Below are 21,527 nucleotides of genomic sequence, written 5' to 3'. Positions count from 1 at the left end.
CCCCATCTCCCCCACTCTCGCCCGACTCCACTGGCTCCCTATCCTTCAGATCCTGGTCCTCACCTACAAAGCCCTCCATGGCCTCGCCCCACCCTACCTCTACCACCTACTAACCCCCTACCAACCCGCCCGTTCCCTCCGCTCAGCCGCTCTGGCTGCTCCACGTCCCCCAACCCACCCGCCCCACCATTGGCGGGAGAGGCTTCAGCCACTCTGCCCCCAACCTCTGGAATTCCATCCCCCAGTCCAGTTAATAGGCAGTTTTATAAACTCAAAATCAGAGAAATGAACTCATGTTTAAGACATCTCTGTGGCTTCACTGAGCTAGTATCAACTTCATGTTAGACTATTGAGATAAAGCAATACAGACGGGAGATTACTACACTGTGAGAGGTGGTTTACGAGGGGAGGAGTGACGACCACCAATGTGCATGGTACATTCTATTAATTTGTTTCATAGCTGAGGCAAGAAACAATAGGAAGCTGATCTCATTAAGAAATCATCACCTTCTTTATGAGTGTAATGGAGAACAAGTCTGGTTTCCAACAATCTGGATATTGCCCAGCTGTTCACACCAAACCTGCTCACCGTAATGTGTTGTGCTGCAAGTAACCTCTAACTCACACACGGCTCTCTTAACCTCCAACTCATACACGGCTCTTTTAACTTACAGCTCTCTCAGCTTTTAAAACTCTGTAATTTCAAAGAGTTCAAACTTTTCAAATCTATTGTTAAATAGATAAGCAACGTGGAAGGAATGTTTCACTGCAGTCTCCACCAGGCAGCACTTTTAGTATGGTTGGGTTTTGCCACACTACTTGACAGGAAGGAGACAGAGCATTTGGAACATGATGATGAAGAGTACTTGCTTTCAAGCTAACACCTGTCCAGCATGGCTCTCCTCCCCCATTGCTCTTCTTCAGTGTTCTTCCCTCTGTGTCTCCTGACGCCATTTGCCTTCAGTTTCCTTCCTCTGGGTTACGGGCCAGAGGCAACTCGCTCAAGGGGCCGTGTTTCACAAGATCTTTGACAGTGACTGTTGGGTAGGCTATTGGACTGAGGGGAGCTAGCTCAATCCAGCAGGAGTCAGGAATGCAGTGTAGGCAGGGTGGTATGCCAAAAAACACAGTAAATCAATCGCTTACCTGTTTAAAAAGCTGTAGCTGAATGGCATTCTGCAGGAACTGCCTCATGGCACTGGAACGATGTGAAACAAAAATGTCTTCACAAAAAGTTATTGGTTCCTCCTGCAAACAATCATAGGATTTGAATGTTAAGCACAGTGGCTCATCATTGGTTGCCAATTACACAGCATATCCATTTAAAATTGGACTGACACAACTGTATTAGCCTCCTTATTCTGATATTCAAACTCATCCCCACCTAATGGATAACCTTACACCTTCTTGACAAAGAATTCACATTGACATTCGTTTAGAATTTAAGCAGAACTTTCCCAAATAAAAATAGTTAGCTTCCACCTGATCATTGGTTGAAAACATTCTAGAGTTATGATGGTTAAAGCACCTCCATTTCCATGGACTAATCGGCTGAGACTATTTTGCCTGCATTTTTTAAACTATTTTGGTATTATTTGTAGTTTACCGATAAAATTAAAAAGTGCAGAAAATATTCAATTGAACTAACAGCTGTAACTAACTTCAAACAACAAAAACAACAAAAGGTGAGGGTAGGCAGTGGCTCAGTGTTGCCGCCCCACACACTGTACATAGGGGTCAGGTCAGGTGAGCAGGAGAGCGTTCACACCTCCAATCAACAAGAGAACGAGAGCCATAATTAAGGAAATGACAAACCATCATGAGATCACAAGACCCAGCTCTGCTGTCGAGTTCTGTTTTAAGAACAATGTGCGAAGAAAACCAGACAGGTTCAGTAATCAAGTTGGAAGTGACTTTGTGCTAAAGTGGAAAAGGTGTCGTGAGTTATCTTCTGATGCATTTCTAACACTGTAAACATTACACAATTTAACCCCAAAATTTACACAGATCACTGGCCCAAATTTCAGGTGTTCACGCAGCAAAATTTACACAGATCACTGGCCCAAATTTCAGGTGTTCACGCAGCAAAATTTACACAGATCACTGGCCCAAATTTCAGGTGTTCACGCAGAAGAACATAATAAACAAAATAAAAATCCTTTCTTTTGATACAGTAGTTTGTTCGGTTCAATTGAACCCACTCTCACCCACTCAACAAACAGTCACTACACTTTACAGTGCATCCTGCGAAGCGCTTTGAGACATCATCCTGACGTGAAGGCGCTATATCAAATACAATATTAAAGATAAAGATTAGTCACCATGTTTGGCATCATGTTTTAACATGAATAGATGGAGGTGAAGTGCATCTCTGACAGCGTGGAGTTCTGTTGTGTAGTGCCTCGTGCACTCACCTCGCAAGAGAGAGGACTCGGGTTTGATTCCTGGGCAGGGTGAAACCTTAGGCAAGTTTCCTTACTCCACACGCCTCTGCTTAGCTAACAGTAAGCAGGAACCTGGTTGTTTGTCGGTCGATTGTCGGATCGCTTTTGGAGGGCTAATAATCCCTCTAAAAAAAATTATAATTTGATCACTCAATCCACAATTGTTTGTGGGACACCTCTGTGCACAATTGTCTGCCACGTTTCACCCACAAAATACTCAAGTCGATACACTTTACAGTACATCCTGCGAAGCGCTTTAAAATGTCTCAACGGCGTATCAAATGCACGGATTATTATCATTACTGTTTATTCTAATGCCAACGCTATCACTTGCTGTTATTTTGCAGGATTGTGAAATACGGAAGCTACTTTACCTTTCATTCAAACTTCATTTCAATGACCTAGGTGCCAAAGAAATTGATCGAGAGGCAAGGGAGAGATTTATAGCGGAGGATTTTTAGCCCTTGGAACTTTTCTGGGTTTTGGTTCTTTCTGGCCAACCGTGTCCCCCGACAACAACAAACAACTTATGTTTAAATTGCAGCCTTCACGTGGGGGTAGCGCTAAAGAGATTTGTGCTCTGATCGTCAAAACAGACACAAAACAATCTCTGGCTTTAAATATCTGCTTGCGCCTTTACTTCCATTTGCTACCATTTTGCCTCGCGAGGCAAAATGGTAGCAAATGGAAGTAAAAGCACGAGCAGATACTTAAAGAAAGAAGACAGTAAATGGTTGAACCTTCGTGTGGGGGGCAGCAAACCTGATAACCACACGGAATTGGGTCGTGAGGACCACTGGAGCATCTGGCTCCGCGAGCAGCAGTTTACAGGTCTCGTTGAGTTGTTGTGGTGACTCTCACGTGACTGGCTCAGAGCTGAAACTCCAGGGCACAGATCCAAATGTGCTGCTAACGTGCTCTGACAGTCAGCAGATGGGCAGCGATTCACGAGGCCGCAGTCTGTGCCAATTCCGCTGGCCCTCCAGGCCTACCTGCATCTCGCTATTTCTCTTTCCATTTCACAAACGAACGGCTGCCCTGGTTTGGAGCCACAAGCCCTCCCTCTGCCTGTGCTGTGAATCTTGGTTACGAAGTAGCTTTCCCTTCTGGTGGGGGTGGAAGCTAACCAGCCACAGTTTGTGCTCCGTGTTATAAGTGACTTGATCCAAGTGTTTCAAATCAATGCAGTGAATGTGAGGACTGCAGAAGAACAAGCTGCAGCGAAAGCTGGAGAGGGCCTAATGTCTTCTCTCAATTGCAGTGATATTTGGATTTGATTAGCACCCGGTATTTACGAGGGCATTTGCATGTACAGACACTGAGATCTCGGCTGGGGGAAAAACATCAACTTTTTACAAGAGTTGGTGACATGTCCACAGTTACAACTCATCTGAACTTGTTTTTCCTCTTGTGATTCCTATTCATCAAATAAAGTGTGAAAATTAATGGTCTGTAAATGTACCAGCTCGCTGACTGGAGGCGAGGGGTTTACTCTGGATAACAAATAACTGCTCAGTAACTTGTGATAACTCCTCCGGTTACTCTTCTCTCGTTGACAGAAGCTCATATAGTGGTTCTTGACCAATTGTGACCAAACCCAGTGGAAGGGAAAGGAAGTGTGCGGTGCGGGGCATGTATACCCTAAGGGCTCAGGTAACAGATTGCGGAGGATAGATTTCTGTTAGGTAGGGTATCAAGGGATATGAGGTAAGGGCAGGTAATTGGAGTTGAGCTACAGAATGGCGGAACAGACTTGAAGGGCTGAATGGCCTACTCCTGTTCCTATGTTCCAATGTTCATGGTGTCACCTGAGCCCTGAACCAAGCTGACGGCCTGGTAATCACTACTGGGTTTTGTTGTAGTTGTTCTCTATTCTCTGCCCAACTTTCTGAAGTGCTGCTTAGAAGGAAAGATGAAGCAAAGCCATGCTTGAATGGTTTAATAGTAATTTGATGTTTAAAGGGGTTAAAGGCAAGCAACCAATGACAGAACAGTGAAGTTCTGGATTCAAAGCCAGAAAACCAGCTCCTGGCAACCGTGTGTGGTGTTGGTTTCCTACTCAGCACTTCCTCACACAATGAATGTCACTGCGCAGGCGAGGCAGGTGGAGACATTAATTAAAGGGTTAGGCAGATTTACCTGGATGAGGTATATATTTTTCCGCTCCTTGTGTCCCATGGAAGAAGCCTCCCTGTGGAGGGGGGGAAAGACTCATTAATGAGGCTAATTAGGTGTAAAGGGTTAGACTCTGGCATCAGCTGCAGCTTACTCCAGTTAATGACTAAATGCTGTAATCTCTACCGTGCAAGAACAGCTGAGCTGACTCCTCTGTGCCTGACATGGTTGTTGAGGGTGGCTCCGACACCTGAGCACCTGACCACAAAGCAAACTCAAAGACAAAAAGAGCCCCTTTAACTGTTTCAGCTCCAGCAGCAGACGCAGCTCATTATTGGGACCGTCGCTTAGGACTCAAAGACAAATAGTCACCCGTGTTAAAAGCTGCAGCAGTTGCGGTGAAGGTTGACTCCACTACACACACATTTTTAAGGAAATTAGTTGAGAACAAAGAGTGGTGCTGAACCACCCTGAAATGGCTGACGCACATTAGGACTGAGTCACTTGTGAGGCGAGGGCGAGAGCTTCACTTCTTTTGATTAAGGAATGCTTCTTGTAGCTTTCAGTGTATTGCAAGCAAGATTTACATAATTGTTTATCAGACCCTTGGAAAAAAATAAGCAGAATGTCAGCCTATATTCCAGAATAGAGAGCCACAAAAATAGCATTTGATGCAGGCTTATCCTCTGACAACTAATGAACCCTTTACATTCTGCAGATGTAATTCCACATCTTTAAATAACAAAGGTTGAAGAGTTTGGGAGAAGAGTGTCTGGATTTGACATCAAGAATAGACATTGTGATTTCGCACAGTGCAGCAGTCACACTCGCACGTTCTCTGGCTGGTGTAAGGTTTCAGCCACCCTAAGGATATGGCACCAGACGCTCACAGCTGGTGCAAGTTCCGTTGTGTGCCAGGAAATGGCAACTCTCTCTCCACACTAAACTCTGTGCTAGATCATCCCACCCTTGCACTGAACTGGTTCCCTTCCACACCGTTAGCCTCTATAGTTTAACAAGTGAGAACAGGTACCACAAGACTCAGGTAAATGTTTAAAGGCAGTTGAGATGAGGGATATACTAAAAAGGAATCAGTGACTTGGTTAGCGAGGGTGCAGTCACAAGATTTACCTGTTAGTTATCAATAGAAAACATCTCACAATCACTGCCACTGAGTTTATTGCTGAGATTGGAGGGAGAAAGTCTCCAACCGCAAACGTGGAATCTATGAAGAAAATGACTTTACTCTCTGACAGAGATAACACAATGTGTTTCTTATTGAGCTCCTTTCTCTCAGTCAGTGTCCACACTGAGCCTCTTTCACCCATGACGGTTTCCAATGGAGAAGCAAGCACCAGCAATCGTCCGTATGGGTTGAATGGCCTCTACTGTGAGTGGTGCCTTTTCATGCTAACCAAACGGTTTCTACTTGTTCGTTCAAAACACGCAGTTACTACACTTTACAGAATATCCCTGAAGCGTTTTGAGAGGTCCTCCTGATGGGAAAGGTGCTGTTATCAAATTATTACAACAACAAGATTACATTTGTTTAGCGCCTTTCATATCGGAAGGACATCCCAAGGCATTGGACAGTATACAGCGTTTCAGACCCGAGCTGGGGTCAGGGGGGAGAAGGGAGGTGGCCGATGGCCTGGTCGAAGAGGAGGATCTTGAAGCAGGACGTGAAGGAGGCTAAGGAGGGGGCGAGGCAGAGTGACTGGGGGCTGGAATTCCAGAGGTTGGAGGCAGAGTGGCTGAAGGCTCTCCCGCCAATGGTGGGGCGGGTGGATTGGGGGATGTGGAGCAGGCCAGAGCCGGCTGAGCGGAGGGAGCAGGTTGCTAGGTGGTTAGGAGATCACAGAGATAGGGTGGGGCGACACCATTGAGGGCTTTGTAGGTGAGGCCCAGGATCTTGAACTGGATCCTCTGAAGGACAGGGAGCCAGTGGAGTCGGGCGAGAGTGGGGGAGATGGGGTCACAGAGTTTGGGGCGGGAAAGGACACGGGCTGCAGAGTTCTGGATTATCTGCAGCTGTGGGGGGAGGAGTTGGGAAGGCCGACAAACAGGGAGTTTGCATAGTCGAGCCTGGAGGTGATGAAGGCATGAACAAGAGTTTCAGCGCCTGAGGGGTGAGGTAGTGGCGGAGTTGGACGATGTTACAGAGATGAGGGAAGGCAGAGCAGGTCATGGCTTGAATGTGGGGGAGAAAAGACAGTTGAGGGTCGAACAAGACCCCCAGGTTCCTGACTGGCTGGTGAGCTGTAGCGTGCAACCATGGAGGTTGATGCTGCCAGAGCCTGAGGTGCGGAGGCGCTGGCGCGAGCCAATCAGGAGGGCCTCAGACTTGTTCACATTCAACTGTAGGAAGTTTGCCCTCATCCAGGACTTGATGTCCGACAGACAGTCTGTCAGGACAGCAGTGGGTCCTGGAGTCGAGGGTGGAGGCAGAAAGATAGAGTTGGGTGTCATCCGCATACATATGGAAGTTGACCCCATGTCTGCGGATGATTTCATCAAGGGGGAGCACATATTCTGAAATGTTATCCGCATTCGGAAAGATCATAGTAATAATAATCCTTGCATTTGAAACAGCGCCTTACCACGTCTTCTAGACGTTTCAAAACGCTTCACAGAATATACTGTAAAGTGAATTGTGAAAAGTGAAAGTGACTTTATTTTGTGTGCGAAACATGGCAGCCAATTGCGCACAGCAGCGTCCCACAAACAGTCGTAGACTGAGTGACCCATTTATTACTTTTTTTTGAAGGAATTATTACACCCAGAAAAACGATCCACCAATCGACTAACAACTGGGTTCCTACTTACTATTAAGTAAACAGAGGTGTGTGTAGTTAGGAAACTTGCCCATCGTTTTACCCTGCCGAGAATCTAACCCAGGTTTCTCGCTTGCAAGGCGAGTGCTATAATCACTGAGCTACAGGAATCCACTGGTCCTCTTTAAAGGTCATATCTCCGAGACGCTACCTCACGTGAAGGGTGCTATATAACAACAAGATTACATTTGTAAGGTGCCTATACAAATGATTATATACAAATATAAAAGTTGTTGTTGTTATTGTAATACAGTATGCCTTTTGTCCTTCTCATTTTTCTTCACTGTTTATAGCTTTTGTTTGTTGGCAAAGGACAGCAAACACATCTTTTTGTTCATTAGCGAGATGAATTCTTGTAATTAACAGTCGGAGATAGGTTGCTACAGCTTAATACATCTGCTCAAATCATTAATGAAATGCAAACCTCTCAATTGTCCTGAATGCATATCTATAATTACATCAAAGGCAGAGGCTGGGGACGTCAGGATCAAACTAGGATCTCTGCACTGTGAGCTCTGGTCAAATGCATTAATCTGTTAATTCAACTGATTTTGACAGACAATTACTGTAATGAACTTTAGACAACCATCAAGGAGATGATGCAGGTCTGAATATACCCGATGGACAAGCACAACTCTGGTAAAATTAAATGAGTGAAGTGTGCATAATAATCGAACAACCTCTTACAATTTATATGTTCAGGGACTATACTGGTCAAAACCTGAAAAAAGTACATTGGATTGAATTTGTTAGCAACTACCAGGGAACACTTAACATATCCGTACAAGCATGACAAATGCAAAGCGACAACTGTTGATAATGATACTCGGATAAATATTCCTCACCGGCGCTACATTAATTGATGTTTGTGCAATACAAACAGGTACCACTATCCCACATTATGCAATTGTTTACTCCCATAAACACACACTTGAAGAACTTGCAGAAATCAATCTTTTTTTAAAGTAATGTATTTTAAGCATACTCAAGCATAGATTACATTCTTTATTATAAACCTTATCTATATTGGATTGCACATCCAATTGCACAACACTATACACATTGGGACGTTCTCCCGACGTGAAAGGCGCTCTATAAATGGAATCTTGTTGTTGTTGTTGTTGTATTATATACACCACATACAATATATATGGCCACATGGCTACAGGGATGATGTCCATTCAATGGATGGATGGTTGAATGCCCTTTATCTAATCCTTGTAGATGGTAAATATTAAACAGCATCTTAAAAAGTGTACTGAAGAGGGTCGAAGGACAAGCACATTAAATATTTTTTATATAAAATGCTAATGCAAAAACACACATCGCCTGTCCAAGCTATTCCCTGCTTTCTAAAACAGAGCTCACCAGCGGGTAGGGATTGGCTGTTTTCCAACCGGCTGGTTACAGGAATGGTTACAGCGCAGAGGAACTGTGAGCAAAGGAGAGTGGCTACAGACAGCAATGGATACAGCGCAGAGGAACACGGAGGAACTGTGAGAAAGGAGAGACTCAACTTTCAAAAGTTCCAGTTTGTGGTGAAATTGTTCAGTTGAAAGATTAATTAATATTTCTTCATTTTGTACGTTTTTAGCAACAGCCATTACCAAATCTGCAACAGTGTCCAAAAATGACAACCCTTTATATTTTCACTCGTTCCTTCACCCTCAGACTTAAAGCATCAATCACCCTGTTTAGCTGAAGGATCATCACAAATGACTGTCAAACAAACTGATCAAAAGCAGAGCAACAGTGGGAATCGGTTCTGTTTTAACTGTTGTGTGTTTCTTGTCCTGCAAAATGATGAGACCCAGCCTTTCACCTCCCCTGTCCAACTGTGTGATGAGGGGAACACAATCAGTCGCCCACCAGACTCAGGATCAGAAGTTTCTGGGTTCAAATCCTGGTGGGTCCACTTAGCCCTTCACACCTTCAAAGTTGATGGAAAAATTTTTGAGTACCATTTCTAAACAATATCCTTCAGGAAGGCAAGCTGGGTCTCCCTAGGGTTGAACGGACTCTGAGGAGATACATCTGGCAAAGCCAGGCAGGTCTGCTGTACTCCCAAGCATTGGTGATGGATGGCCAGTCTGTCAGACTCATCAGTGAAGCTTGAGAGTGTAGAAAAGACCGCGATCCTAGGAGAGAAAATCCTAGCTCACGGCTGGGCCAGTCCTAGTTACTCTTGTAGTTTATTGTTCACTTACTTCTCTCAACATGCTCTACCTGACTGTGAACTTGCACTAGATACGTTCACTGCTAATAGCTCGGTTACGTGTAGTGCAATAGGCCGGACGCTCACTAAAGGCTGCCATGGAAGGACCACTGTGCACATTAACTATAGGATCTAAAATAGATTAGGCTCCCTCACAGAGCACAAAACACACTGAAAACAATCAACTACTTAACTTGAATATCAAAGCGTAAGTTGACCAATTGAACATATCCAACAATAAAGCAATACATTAAAAACTACCTTCAAACTGAATTGACTTAATGGTTACACATCGAGGCAAGCACCCAAAAGTTGTTGAGCAGCTGTTGAGTACGAGCATTTTCCTTAAAGTATACTCTTCCGCATTCATCACCTGGCCTGAGATTAATACTCAAACCCAAACATCCCTGGTGTATTCTCATTATATCATTATCTCCCAAATCCAAGCCGGGCTTCACCCTGCACTTAGGGATGGACTCAGAAGAAATCCGAGCTAATCACTCAGGTAATTCCAGCAAGTGATCATTTCCATCATTAAATCTTTTTTAATGCTGAGCCAGGTTCAGGTGAAGTGCGTTGCCTCACCACATTAACAAAGCTGGCCCAACGGGACAGAAAGGATGATCTAATTTCCTTACTCTTGTAACAAAGCCGCTAAAGGTTGATTTTTAAAGGGCTGTTTTCCGCAGCGCAATTTCACACTTTTGTTCCCTCCCGTAAGATCAGAAATGCACGATGCAACTTTTGAGCCATTGTACAACAATAATTAATTAAAATTCACGCTGTGGATATTAAATTGTTGAAATTCTAGAATTTATTTCTTCCCACGTGTGATAATTTGCAGGCTAGATATACATAATAATAATCCTTGCATTTGATAGCTTCTAGGTTACAGTTTATTCATAAACTCACAATGTAGCTTGGCTTACTGAAGGCAATTATTCTTTCTTTTAATTTGAACATTGCGGTCACACAAGTTTTCACTCGCATGGATTTGTTAGTGTTGGTGGATTTACTTTACTTACAGCTGAAAGACAGTGTGATGGTAAAGAGAAAGAGGGTCTGTTTAATATTGAATTTGTTAAGCTATCCTCTGGTTCGACCAGAGAAGCTCCATTTTCAAATAGTGCAGAACCTCTGTGTAATGTCCTACCCAATGCACGGACCTCCAACAATGCAGTGCACCCTGAGCACTGCACTGGAGTGTCTGTCAGCCTAGACTGTGAGCTCAAAGTCCCTGATATGGTCCTTGAACCCACAACCATCTGACTCAGAGGTGAGAGTGCTGACTGAGCCCGGCGGTGCCAGCAGGAACATTGCTGTATGACTGGCACAGATGGTATTTGCCCCTTCTCAGCATTGTATAGTGCTCCACCCAGTGGCAGAATGAGGAACTGCCGATGCACCCACACAGCACAGGTGAGTGAATGCCAAGTCACACGGTTTGACGGTTCACTGACTGAGCTGCTGAGGATCAACACCAGTAAGATCCTCAAACTGGAAGATGCAAATCACCCGAAATATCAGAATACACTGCAATACTGTACTTCAAAGAGGGTGTCACAAAATAAGAAATGTATTAACATTTGAAAGCTGAGTTCTAAACATATTCATATAATATTGAGTAGAAATTCCACCCGGGTATAAGCTTCATTATTAATGTCCCTTCTCCTACACCTCTGCTCACCTCCCCCACACACCCAAGACCTAACGTTGGCTTGCTGTGTACTTCCACCCTCTCCCTGGCACCAGCTATAAGGTTAGGAATGAAATGAGGTACATGAACCATTGGTCTAGTTATTAAGTGAACACAACCAGGAATACATAATGCTACCACTATGTTAACTAAAAACTGTGGAAAAATCTAACTCTTGTAAACTAACTGGCTGTAATGTAACTAGGGCCACTAGATGTCAGTCCTGCAAAGTCTGTGTGGGGATGTCCATGGGAGAACAAAGGGTTATGTGCAGCAGAAACTATTGATTGATTGATTAATTGATTGATTGTTTGAATCACTGATTCATTGCCCTGGTATAAAACCAGCCAAATTGGAACTTTTCAACTGAGGAAAATTTGAATATAGATTTTAAATAAAATGATTATAGAATCATAGAATTATACAGCACAGAAGGAGGCCATTCGGCCCATCATGTCTGTGTCTCTTTTAAAAGAGCTATCCAAATCAATCCCACTCCCCCCGCTTAAAATAATCTGGCTGTGCTCAAATTCAAGGTTTGCAGAGAAAAAAGAACATTGGTGCGGGACAATTTAAAACACCTGCACTTTTTGTCTATATTTAAATAAATGGATTATTGCATTAGAAATGTGAATAAAATCAGGGTCCGTTACTTCAGACCTAGTTTGCCATTAGCAAACATTTGCCCAAGGAAAAAAACAAAGATGCATTAAGATGTCAGACATACACAGTCAATGACACAATAGGTTATGTCAGGTTGTCAAAACTGCTGGTTTAAGACATGATGGTTTATGATAATAGAATGTATCCTTACACACAATTTCAATAAACGGAATGAAGAACAGGTATGAGTCAAAACTGAAATGTTCCCAACAGCCAAGAGTGTTACCAAGGTGGGAAAGCATTCTCCACTAACAGCCTTTGACAAGGAATGAAGATACATCTTTCATCAATAACCTTCAGGCCGTGTACATCCCAGTTGAGGACGGTGCTAACAGGATATTTTCCTGCTCTCTTGATAATGCGGCGTTAAAAACAACACAACACACTAGAAAAGTGAGCAATGGCAACAAAAATGTGCCACGAATAAAGCATTAAAACAGCGGGATTTAAAATTGTGTTCTCAAAACACTGGAATAAGATGAGAAAAACTGAACCAACAGAACTGCAAATGTCAGTGCAATTAGTCAGTCCTGTAGCTTTGGATTTGAATCTTTATTCAGCAGACGAACTTTCCGCATTACGGTTTGTGTTATTAAGGCACAAGCCAGAATACTCCTCAATCACTAAACAGACTCGCAAACAGCATTTTCATATTTTGAAACATTTTGAAGACATCAATTAATTCTGAATTATACTTCAGACTTGTGGAGAAAATAGACAAAAAAATCTCAGCAGCTTCAGCACAAGGGTTGTTCCTGTAGTTGTGAGTTATGTGCTTTGCCTGGTGCAAACGTACAGTATTGATAATGTTTCTACTCAACAGGTTGTGCAGTCTCCTGAAGTACAACAAAAGCAACAACAACTTGCACTTATATAGCACCCTCCACACAGGGCAGCGTCTCAGAGGCTTAACAGTGGCGGAGTCTGACTCTGAGTCAGGAGGAGGGGGAGGAGGTAGGTGGCCTTAAGCACGGTCGAACAGGAAAGACTTCAGGTGGGACTTGAAAGAGGGGAGAGATGGGGCAAGGGAGAGGGAGAATGTTCCAGAGTTTTGGGGTGTAGTAGCTGAAAGTAAGACCTCCAAGGGTGGGGTAGAGGGTGTGTGGATCGAGCAGGAGCCGGTGCCAGTCGAGCGGAGGCTCCAGGTGGTGGATTGGGGAGTGAGGAGGTCGGAGAGGAAGGGAGGTGCCAGGGAGTGAATGGATTTGAACACGAGAGTGAGGATTTCAAGGATCTTGAAGTACCAAGATTAACACCACTGTAGACCTCTGAGCTACTAAATACTCGAGACAAAAAATTCAGAACTTACTGCAGTCATACATAAATACACACCACGTAAGTAAAAATGCAACAAAGGTACGAGCTTCTGCTTTGCCAGAATGGTGCCTAATGGATGATTCCCCAAATCAACCTGTCCACTCCCTCTGCTCAGCAGGCTCCAGCCTCCTCCACATCCCCCACCCACACCCCCCACCATCAGCGGTCAGGCCTTCAGCCTCTCTGCCTCCAGCCTTTGGAACTCCATCCCACATTCCCTTTGCCTCGCTCCCTCTCTTATCTACTTCAAGGCGCCTATCAAGACCCTCCTGTTCGACCGTGCTTCGGCCACCCTCCCTGCCCTCCACCCTTCCTGATCCCAACTCCCCCCACCACTCCGGTCCAACTCCCCGACTGTCCAGCGCCTTGGGACATCCTCCCAACATAAAAGGCGCTATACAAATGTAATTTTGTATTGTATCTGATGATCTAGTCAGAAAAGCTCATTTGGCTAAAATTATATATAACTATATAAAAAACTATATATATACATATATAATACAACATATTGGCTATATGTTTTGGTATTCAATGTATCGTTTCTACAGCTCCTTCAGGGAATCCAATGCCTTGAGCAAACTCATCGGGCTTGCTGCTAAAATGTTGCAGGATATCCACATCAGATAGACTCCAGCCTGCTCACTGTTGAAGGCAATCCATAGCCTTATTATAGAACAACAACGTTCAAGGTTGGAGAAAATCTTACAAAGGATTTTAATCTCATTGAAGGATAAAGAGTGTTGATGGTTGCATACATAGACAGCTTCCTACGGTCCATTGTGGCACAAAATCTTAAGAATCAATTCTTTCTTCGGTATGATTAAAAAAAGACAAGGCAATTCATTTACTGAGGGATAACAAGACTTCACTAGTTTAGAAACTATTCAGGTCTGTACACTCACAAAACAGTATCTCAATTCATACAAGTCATAGCATTTATTAAACTCCGAGGCAGCTTTTTTTAGGGGAGTTTGCATTCAATGCAATAAAACCAGAGGAACATAAACTGCACACAAGATTGGAAAATAAGTGAGATATTTCGATTATGAAATAATAATGGGATAAAGTTTGCAGTATTCCTTACAAAGTTCTTTAACTTATTTCATGAAGACCAGCAGCCATTTCATTCAAAGAAGCTGTTAAGTACAGAGGTGTTAGTAGTGTAAATTCACATACGTTATAATTCAAGGATAGAATAAAATCAATAAGATTTGCTGCTCATCACGGGACTCCTAATGACATGATACATAATGGCATCCTTTCACTATCTTAACTTGTATTTACAGAGCTGATCTGACAATGAGCATCGAATACATAAAGGAACATAATTGAAATCAATCTATTTACACACACTGCTAATTGTTTATGACATTGATTCATATAACTGATAGGAAAATGTACTGTGATAAGTACATGTCAAAGCACCCCCTCACCCACTGGCTATATAAGATTTTGCCCACAAAATACACAGTTGCTTCACTTTATAGTATATTCTGTGAAGCATTTTGAGACGTCTCGAAGATGTAATAAGGTGGTGTATCAAATGTAAGGACTATTATTATAAGTTAGTGATTGGCACCTTAAAGGGAAAATTAAAAAGTGACATTAAAAAAATCTACTACAAGTCTTTAAGACATGTAATTGTATGTCACAAAGTAAATAGCTTCACTGCTGATGTACATTGATACTGTCATTTTTGCTCACTTAAATTTATAACAATAATTCTCCATTGAATATCATCAAGGAGAATAAATAACCAGAATAAAGCCACATTTCTTCATCAAAGTCAAATTTTACACGTGCGTATCCTGTGTGTAAATATCAGGCCATGGAAAATACTGGAGGATTTAGGAAAATACTGTACACACTGAATCCTTAGTGTTGCGAATGAACTGTCTTTAGTGTTAAATATGTCACACCCCATAACCAGTGTGTCTTTTGTACAGCGGTTTGTATGCAACAATCAGGCTCCACTTACAGGTTCAATCTTCAGAGCATTTCTGTAGCTGCCAAACAACATCGCTTGAGTCTTCAAAAACGCCCGGGCGACTCCATTGCCTGTGGTTGTTGACACTTTCTTTAGTCTGTTCTTTAGTGTTGATAACTACACATTTGGAAATAAGAGGAAAAAAGGAATCAGGTCACTGAACCAACTCAAATAATTCACAATTCTACAGAGGCTCAGGAGCACTTTGAAACGAGGTAATGTAATGCTCTTTGTTCAAAGAGAAATGTGAGCTATGTGAGCTAAAATACAGACGGCTGCACTCTTTCTAAATCACCCAAATGAGCTCTTCATTGTAATTCCAGAGCTACAGTCAGTCCTGCCAAAACCCACACCATCATCAATCCCCTTCCTGAGTCTTCTACAATTATACAGGACATGTACACAGGTTGGTACATTCCAGGCAACTTGATACCAATAAATATCACTGTATTTTTCAATTGTTTTCAGTTGTTTTCAAAATTAATCATTTGAAAAACACAACGCTTAAAGGGATTGACTCAATAAGGGTTAACATTTGTACCAGCAATATTTATACAACTATTTAATAGGTCTACCTTTACATAGGTCTGATATGGGCTGATTCACCATCTACGTATTCTGCAACTTCCCTCCTAGTGTAGTTAGAATCACTATGGAGAGTGAGCACCTTTCATTTCATTTATATTCCCAACGCAATCATCCCAGCTTCCGACAGTAGTGATTACAGTTTTGTACTACAAACTGAAGTTAGCTGCTGAATGAAAGAAAGACCACCGCATGTGAAATGGATGAAGTGGCCTCTTATGGGAGTAAATCAAAGTTAGCAGGCCCTTTCCTTCTCTTGGGGAAAAGGTACAGAAGCAATCTACAGTTACAGGCAACATCAATGAAGTGAACGAACCGGTGGTTCTTCATGTTGGTATAAATGACAAAAGATCAAAGCTGAATGCTGTACATTCAGTAATCCTGCAGCCTAGTGTTAGTGTAAACGCTTGCCTCACACTGATGTGACTGCTCTCAGTGAATAGTTGCAATAGAACATTGATTACTGAATCAATAGAAGATTAATCTGCTGGATTGTCAGACAGGATACAGAGAGAAATTTCCTTCTCTTTTAACAGTGTCAGGAGATTTTTTTTCAACATCAACCTAAAAACAGCCAGACGAGACCTCGATTTAATGTCTCATCCAAAGGGCAGGACATCAGATAAACCAGCACTTTTCCATTACCAACCACACTGTTGTGTTAGCCGAGACCGTGAGCTCAAGGATCTGATATGAGTCTTGAATCTACAGCTTTCTGACTCAGAGGCGAGTTCTACCAACAGAGCCAAGTGACACAATTAACGCAGGTAAGAAATGTCCACATTCTCATCAACAACCCAGAAAACACAACCAAACACTCACTGCACCAGCCACTGAAAAGGAAATCTACAAGCCCCAAGTCACACAGCTATGCTGACCCAGAAAGCCAGTGTCTAGAATTGATTTTTGCCCATCTAAATGTTTTGAGGGTCTTCAAAATCCAACTAAAGTTCTGCTCAGAATGAAAAAAAATCGACCTTATAAAACATGCCAGTAAGATAAACAAATAAGAGCTATTGAACCATGAGATTGACCCGGCCATTGGGAAATCAATTGGCAAACACATTGTGACAGAGAAACCGGAATCAAAGTTGATCGGTGACCGAGTCCAAGATATAGGAACAGGAGGAGGCCATTCAGCCTCTTGAGCCTGTTTTGCCATTCTATAAGATTATGGTCGATCTGTACCTCAACTCCAATTACCTGCCCTTACCCTATATCCCTTGATACCCTGACCAAACAAACATCTATCCACTTCAGTCTTGAAAATTTGAATCAAACTTGGTCGGAAAATGAGATGCAGTGGACTCAACTTTGTTGACGTCTGTTCATGTCTTCGAGACGTCTCAAAGTGCTTCACAGAATATACTAGAAATTGATTGTATATTTGTAGGCGAAACATGGCAGCCAATTGTGCACAGCAGTGTCCCACAACCAGTCGTGAATTGAGTGACCAAATTCTTATTTTTTATATTTATTTTTTAAAGGGATTATTAGCCCCAGAAAAGCGATCCACCAATCAACTAACAACTGGATTCCTACTTACGTGCTAGGTAAACAGAGGCATGTGGAGTAAGGAAACACAGCAGGACAGTGTGCAGGGTTGGAGGAGTACAAACAAAGGTAGGCAGTGATTACTGACGGCAACGCACAGCACTACACTGGCAGCAGATTCTCAGTTCAGGCTGTGTATATTTATGGACAATTCTATTATTAAGGCTTTGATATTTCACTCTGCTCTCTGAAGATTTAAAAGAAGTTACTAAACCTGCAAAATAAAAGGTAACTGGCTAGGCAGGTGCATTTAATACCAGCACCGCAGCTAATGAGCATTAACCGAACATCATTAGATCCACTGTGACTTATTACACTTGTGACTTGGAACGGTCATCATGTGGTTTCCTATTCATACCTGTGAGGCGTTCAGTTATCTCTTGGGGCTCTGATCAAAGTCAGTGCATTCTCTAATAGATCTCAACTTGCTAATCCTGTGACACAGGACACAGGCACAATTAAGAGTAAGAATTAGGCCTTCCCACCGAACAATTGCTGTGTATCAGGTTTAACATGGCTCACATAGCATTTCCGTCTTAAGGTTTCAACACAACTATAAAACACCATCAGCTCAATGTGATAAAATAAAACACCACATGTACTGTCTGGGCTTCTACAACCTTTATAAGCTGTGTTTATTATTTTATCCGCAAGCTTCTCAAACCTTACTCTAAAAGGTGATGCTCTGTGCCACGCTTTAATACCTTCTCTGGTATGAAATCACGAACAAACACTGTGCTGCATAAATGGTCCAATGGCTACATCTGACACAGACGTTCTCCCGAATTACCTGCATCCGTTTCTGCCACTAATGCCGCACCACCTGTGCCTCCAATTATTCCAGTTAACCTTGGCAAGCCCTCGATTAACTCCGCGAGCATTTAATTATCTCCAATTCAAAACCCTGCTCCTCAGGTGAATGCTCCAAACAACCTCATTACCATTTGCAGAAAAGGAAATATTCATTGTGGTAACAAATATCAATGGTGCATTTCTTTTAATCCTCTGCCATCCTCTTGCACAGGAGGACACATCCTACCGCTGTATCCTACTCACAGGATGAGTTTGCTAACTGTCTGCTCAGCTCTCTCCTTTGCTTTTGCTGAAGTTGGGAAATCATGCCAGGCAGGCTATGGTCACCAGCAGCAGTGACCATGACAATGTCCCACATGGACATTCTGCATGTATAAAACAGGAATTGCTAACAGGCTATTCAACCCTGGCAGCATCACATCCCAGACAAGCTTGTCTTCACACAAGCATTCGGCCCAACTAGTCTGTGCCGTGTGTATGAATGTTTTCCACTGAATGCCGATTAGGTGGGGCAGGGATACTGGCAAATATTTTCCTGGTTTGCAGCTCAGGATGCTAACTCTCCTGAAATAGGCTGATAGGTCAATGACAAACACAACCTGATTTTACCCTTCTTTATTGGGAGACATTTCCACTTGCATTTTGAGTTAAAAATGTCATCACGGGGTATGAATAGTGAGCACAACAAAATGATAATTTACCCGGTGCAGTGCCCAGCTGAGTGACAAGTTCCACAGGGTTGACTTAGAGTAGTTTATTCCTGTAAACCACCGATTCCCATCACAATAATCATTTAATAAAACAGCCACTGACTATTAATAATTTGTTGTAAAAGGAGTAAATCACAGGTCTGTGCGAGCAGTCACCGTGGCTGCCGGCAGCTGTGATGCCTCCAATCTCTGTAGAATCAAGTGAGGTGGTTTTGTTGAGTGATATTCTGTGCAGGAAAGCATTATGTTAACATTGTGCGGTGCTAATGGCTATTTTGATGGTAGAAGCCATTGGTTTGTGCTTCCTGGGCGAGACCGTGTGAAGCAACAGTAGATGTAGATGTTTGTGTTAACATTTCTCCTGATGGTTAGTCCGATGAAAGATGGGGTCAGGAGCAGAGATTCTGTGTGGTCTGCACTAATGTATCCACAGCTGTCTGAGAAAGCTCACACTGCAGGTGAAATAGGGCTGCCAAAAAAAAAAGGAACCGATGAAAATAAACCCCTTTGGTAATGGTTGAGCTTCCCAGATTCACTGCACAAGGGCTGCCTCCCTCCCAGGGTCCAGCTTCAACACAACAACCAACTGCAAAAGGCCTTAAAACATTTCTAAACCATTGCCTAGGAAACGGGAGCACAGAACCTCCACCTCCTCTCTGTCCATCAGAACAGTTCTCACTCGCACAGAATGATCGCTTTCTCCCGAATTTTAGTTCAGCATCATTTTGGCAATCGTTGAATAAGATTATTCCCCCCACCGCCGCCCCCCCCCCCCCCCACCACGCCCACCCCCACACAAACACACACACAGTAATCTGTCTGTACAATTAACATGTAACGCTGACAGGTTCAGCAACATTTTGTATTTATTGTGTGAGGGCTTCCCATCAATCAAAGGCCCCTTCTCTGACTGGCTAAAATCCAATTAATACATTTGAATAGGCATCAAACTGGATTCGCTCTGTGGTCATTTGTCAGTGATGTTGTGAATTCTATTGTTTCACTATTGTTAAAACTCAATGCAGAACCACTTTGCTGAAAAATGCTTTGTGTGATTTAAACCTCAATAAAATTATCCATTTCCAACCCATTCTTCTATAGCTCAGTTACTGGTCTACGCAGCCTGTCAAAACTACGACAGGTAATGCAACTGGTAATGTCATTGCCCAGGGCGTAAGGGAGTCACACAGACACGCAAGGTCCCAGGTTCAATCCCTGGAAAAAGTTATGTGATGTCTGGAATGGATTCAATTGGAGGAGAACGAGAGGGAGAAGAAACAAATGAACCAAGGTTTCTACTCCTGAACACTGCTGGAAAATCGGTCTTTGTGGTTGCTGAGTGGATTGAATTTGACTGTGACATCCTCTACAATTGAATAACCAGGCGACACTCATTGACTAGGCTTACATTTGAAGTACCTCAGGGCAATCAGAGTCCGCGCAAATAAGCCAGCAAGGATTGGCAGGGACTTGGAGGTGATCAAAAGTACGATCAATGAGACAGGTCTTCACACCAAGCACTGTATTTGAAAGCAGAGAGGTATGAGAGGCAAAGTGAATTTGGAAGAGAACTCCAGTGGTGGCTGAATGCCTCAGCCTCAAACAATAAAAGTATTAACACCCTGTTTAACAACGGAACATGAATAACGATTAAAGAAAACATCAAAGAATGGTGAAAACTTGGTCAATGCTCAAAAGGTAGGACTTCTAAACCAGACAGCAGCATGCATAATGGTGAATGTGAGAAGTCAGATTCAGGCACTGATTATTAATCCCTGGCACCGCGGAGCATTCTTACCCACAAATCTATAGTCAATTCACTTTACAGTATATTCTGTGAAGCGTTTTGAGACATGCCGAAGACGTGATAAGTAGCTCTATCAAATGCAAAGGATTATTATTATTCTAACGCTGGGCTGGACTTTGGAGCTGGAGGAACTGAAGCACTCTGGGATGCTACCCTGTGTGAGGGACGCTATATAAATGTCAGTTGTTGTAGTCATTGAATTCTACACAACAATAAATAGCAGATTGTTCATTCCCTGGAATTTTTTTTATTTTTTAATATTCAGAAATGTGGATGCTTCTCGGTCAAGGAAGTAGGAGCAGGTTATATAAATAAATATCACTGATTTTCAATGTAAAGCATTCGGAATGGCCGTTTGCTCCCAATTCTATTCGATTGGAATTGGAACGTGTGGTGCAAACACAGGAGGTTAGCCACTCTGTGTCTCTCTGTCCTCAGGCTTAATACAGCAGCGATGTTCATATACTGCGCTATGTCTGGTGACTGTAAGAAGAAAACTGACTGAAGTGCAGTATACCATGATTTCTATCTGACATCCGGGCAGGATATGAGCAAGGTACTATGTTCAAACTTCCTCTATTCAATTTTTAATAAGTCCCACAGGACTACAGTCTCAAAGAAGCCATCAGTTATATAACGCTGAACCAAAGCAGATAATTCAAGGGCGCACCCTATGATAGCTCTCTTTTACACAACGTGCAGGTAAGGCAACTCAATACTCACAACAGAATCTGTTAATACCAATACCAGTGGATACCAATTGGGCCAGTGTCTCCAACTCACATGA

General features: G+C 42.9%; 1 protein-coding gene across 3 annotated transcripts in view; it reads right to left on the bottom strand.

Annotated features, from left to right (window-relative positions):
- The window catches only part of LOC103188887 (DENN domain-containing protein 1A), a 197,697-nt gene that overhangs the window by 36,525 nt on the left and 139,645 nt on the right, over positions 1–21,527 (bottom strand). For all 3 annotated transcript variants that reach the window (XM_007909051.2, XM_042337821.1, XM_042337822.1), the window contains exons 13-14: positions 15,263–15,388; positions 1,147–1,248 (exon numbers count right to left, since the gene is read on the bottom strand). In XM_007909051.2, the coding sequence (XP_007907242.2) occupies positions 1,147–1,248; positions 15,263–15,388 (228 nt within the window). The remainder of the gene's footprint in view (positions 1–1,146; positions 1,249–15,262; positions 15,389–21,527) is intronic.

This window comes from Callorhinchus milii, unplaced genomic scaffold, assembly GCF_018977255.1.
Source record: "Callorhinchus milii isolate IMCB2004 unplaced genomic scaffold, IMCB_Cmil_1.0 Scaffold8, whole genome shotgun sequence".
NCBI lineage: Eukaryota > Metazoa > Chordata > Chondrichthyes > Chimaeriformes > Callorhinchidae > Callorhinchus > Callorhinchus milii.
The sequence above is the reverse complement of the archived record's forward strand: the minus strand, read 5'-3'. Positions and strand labels throughout refer to the sequence as shown.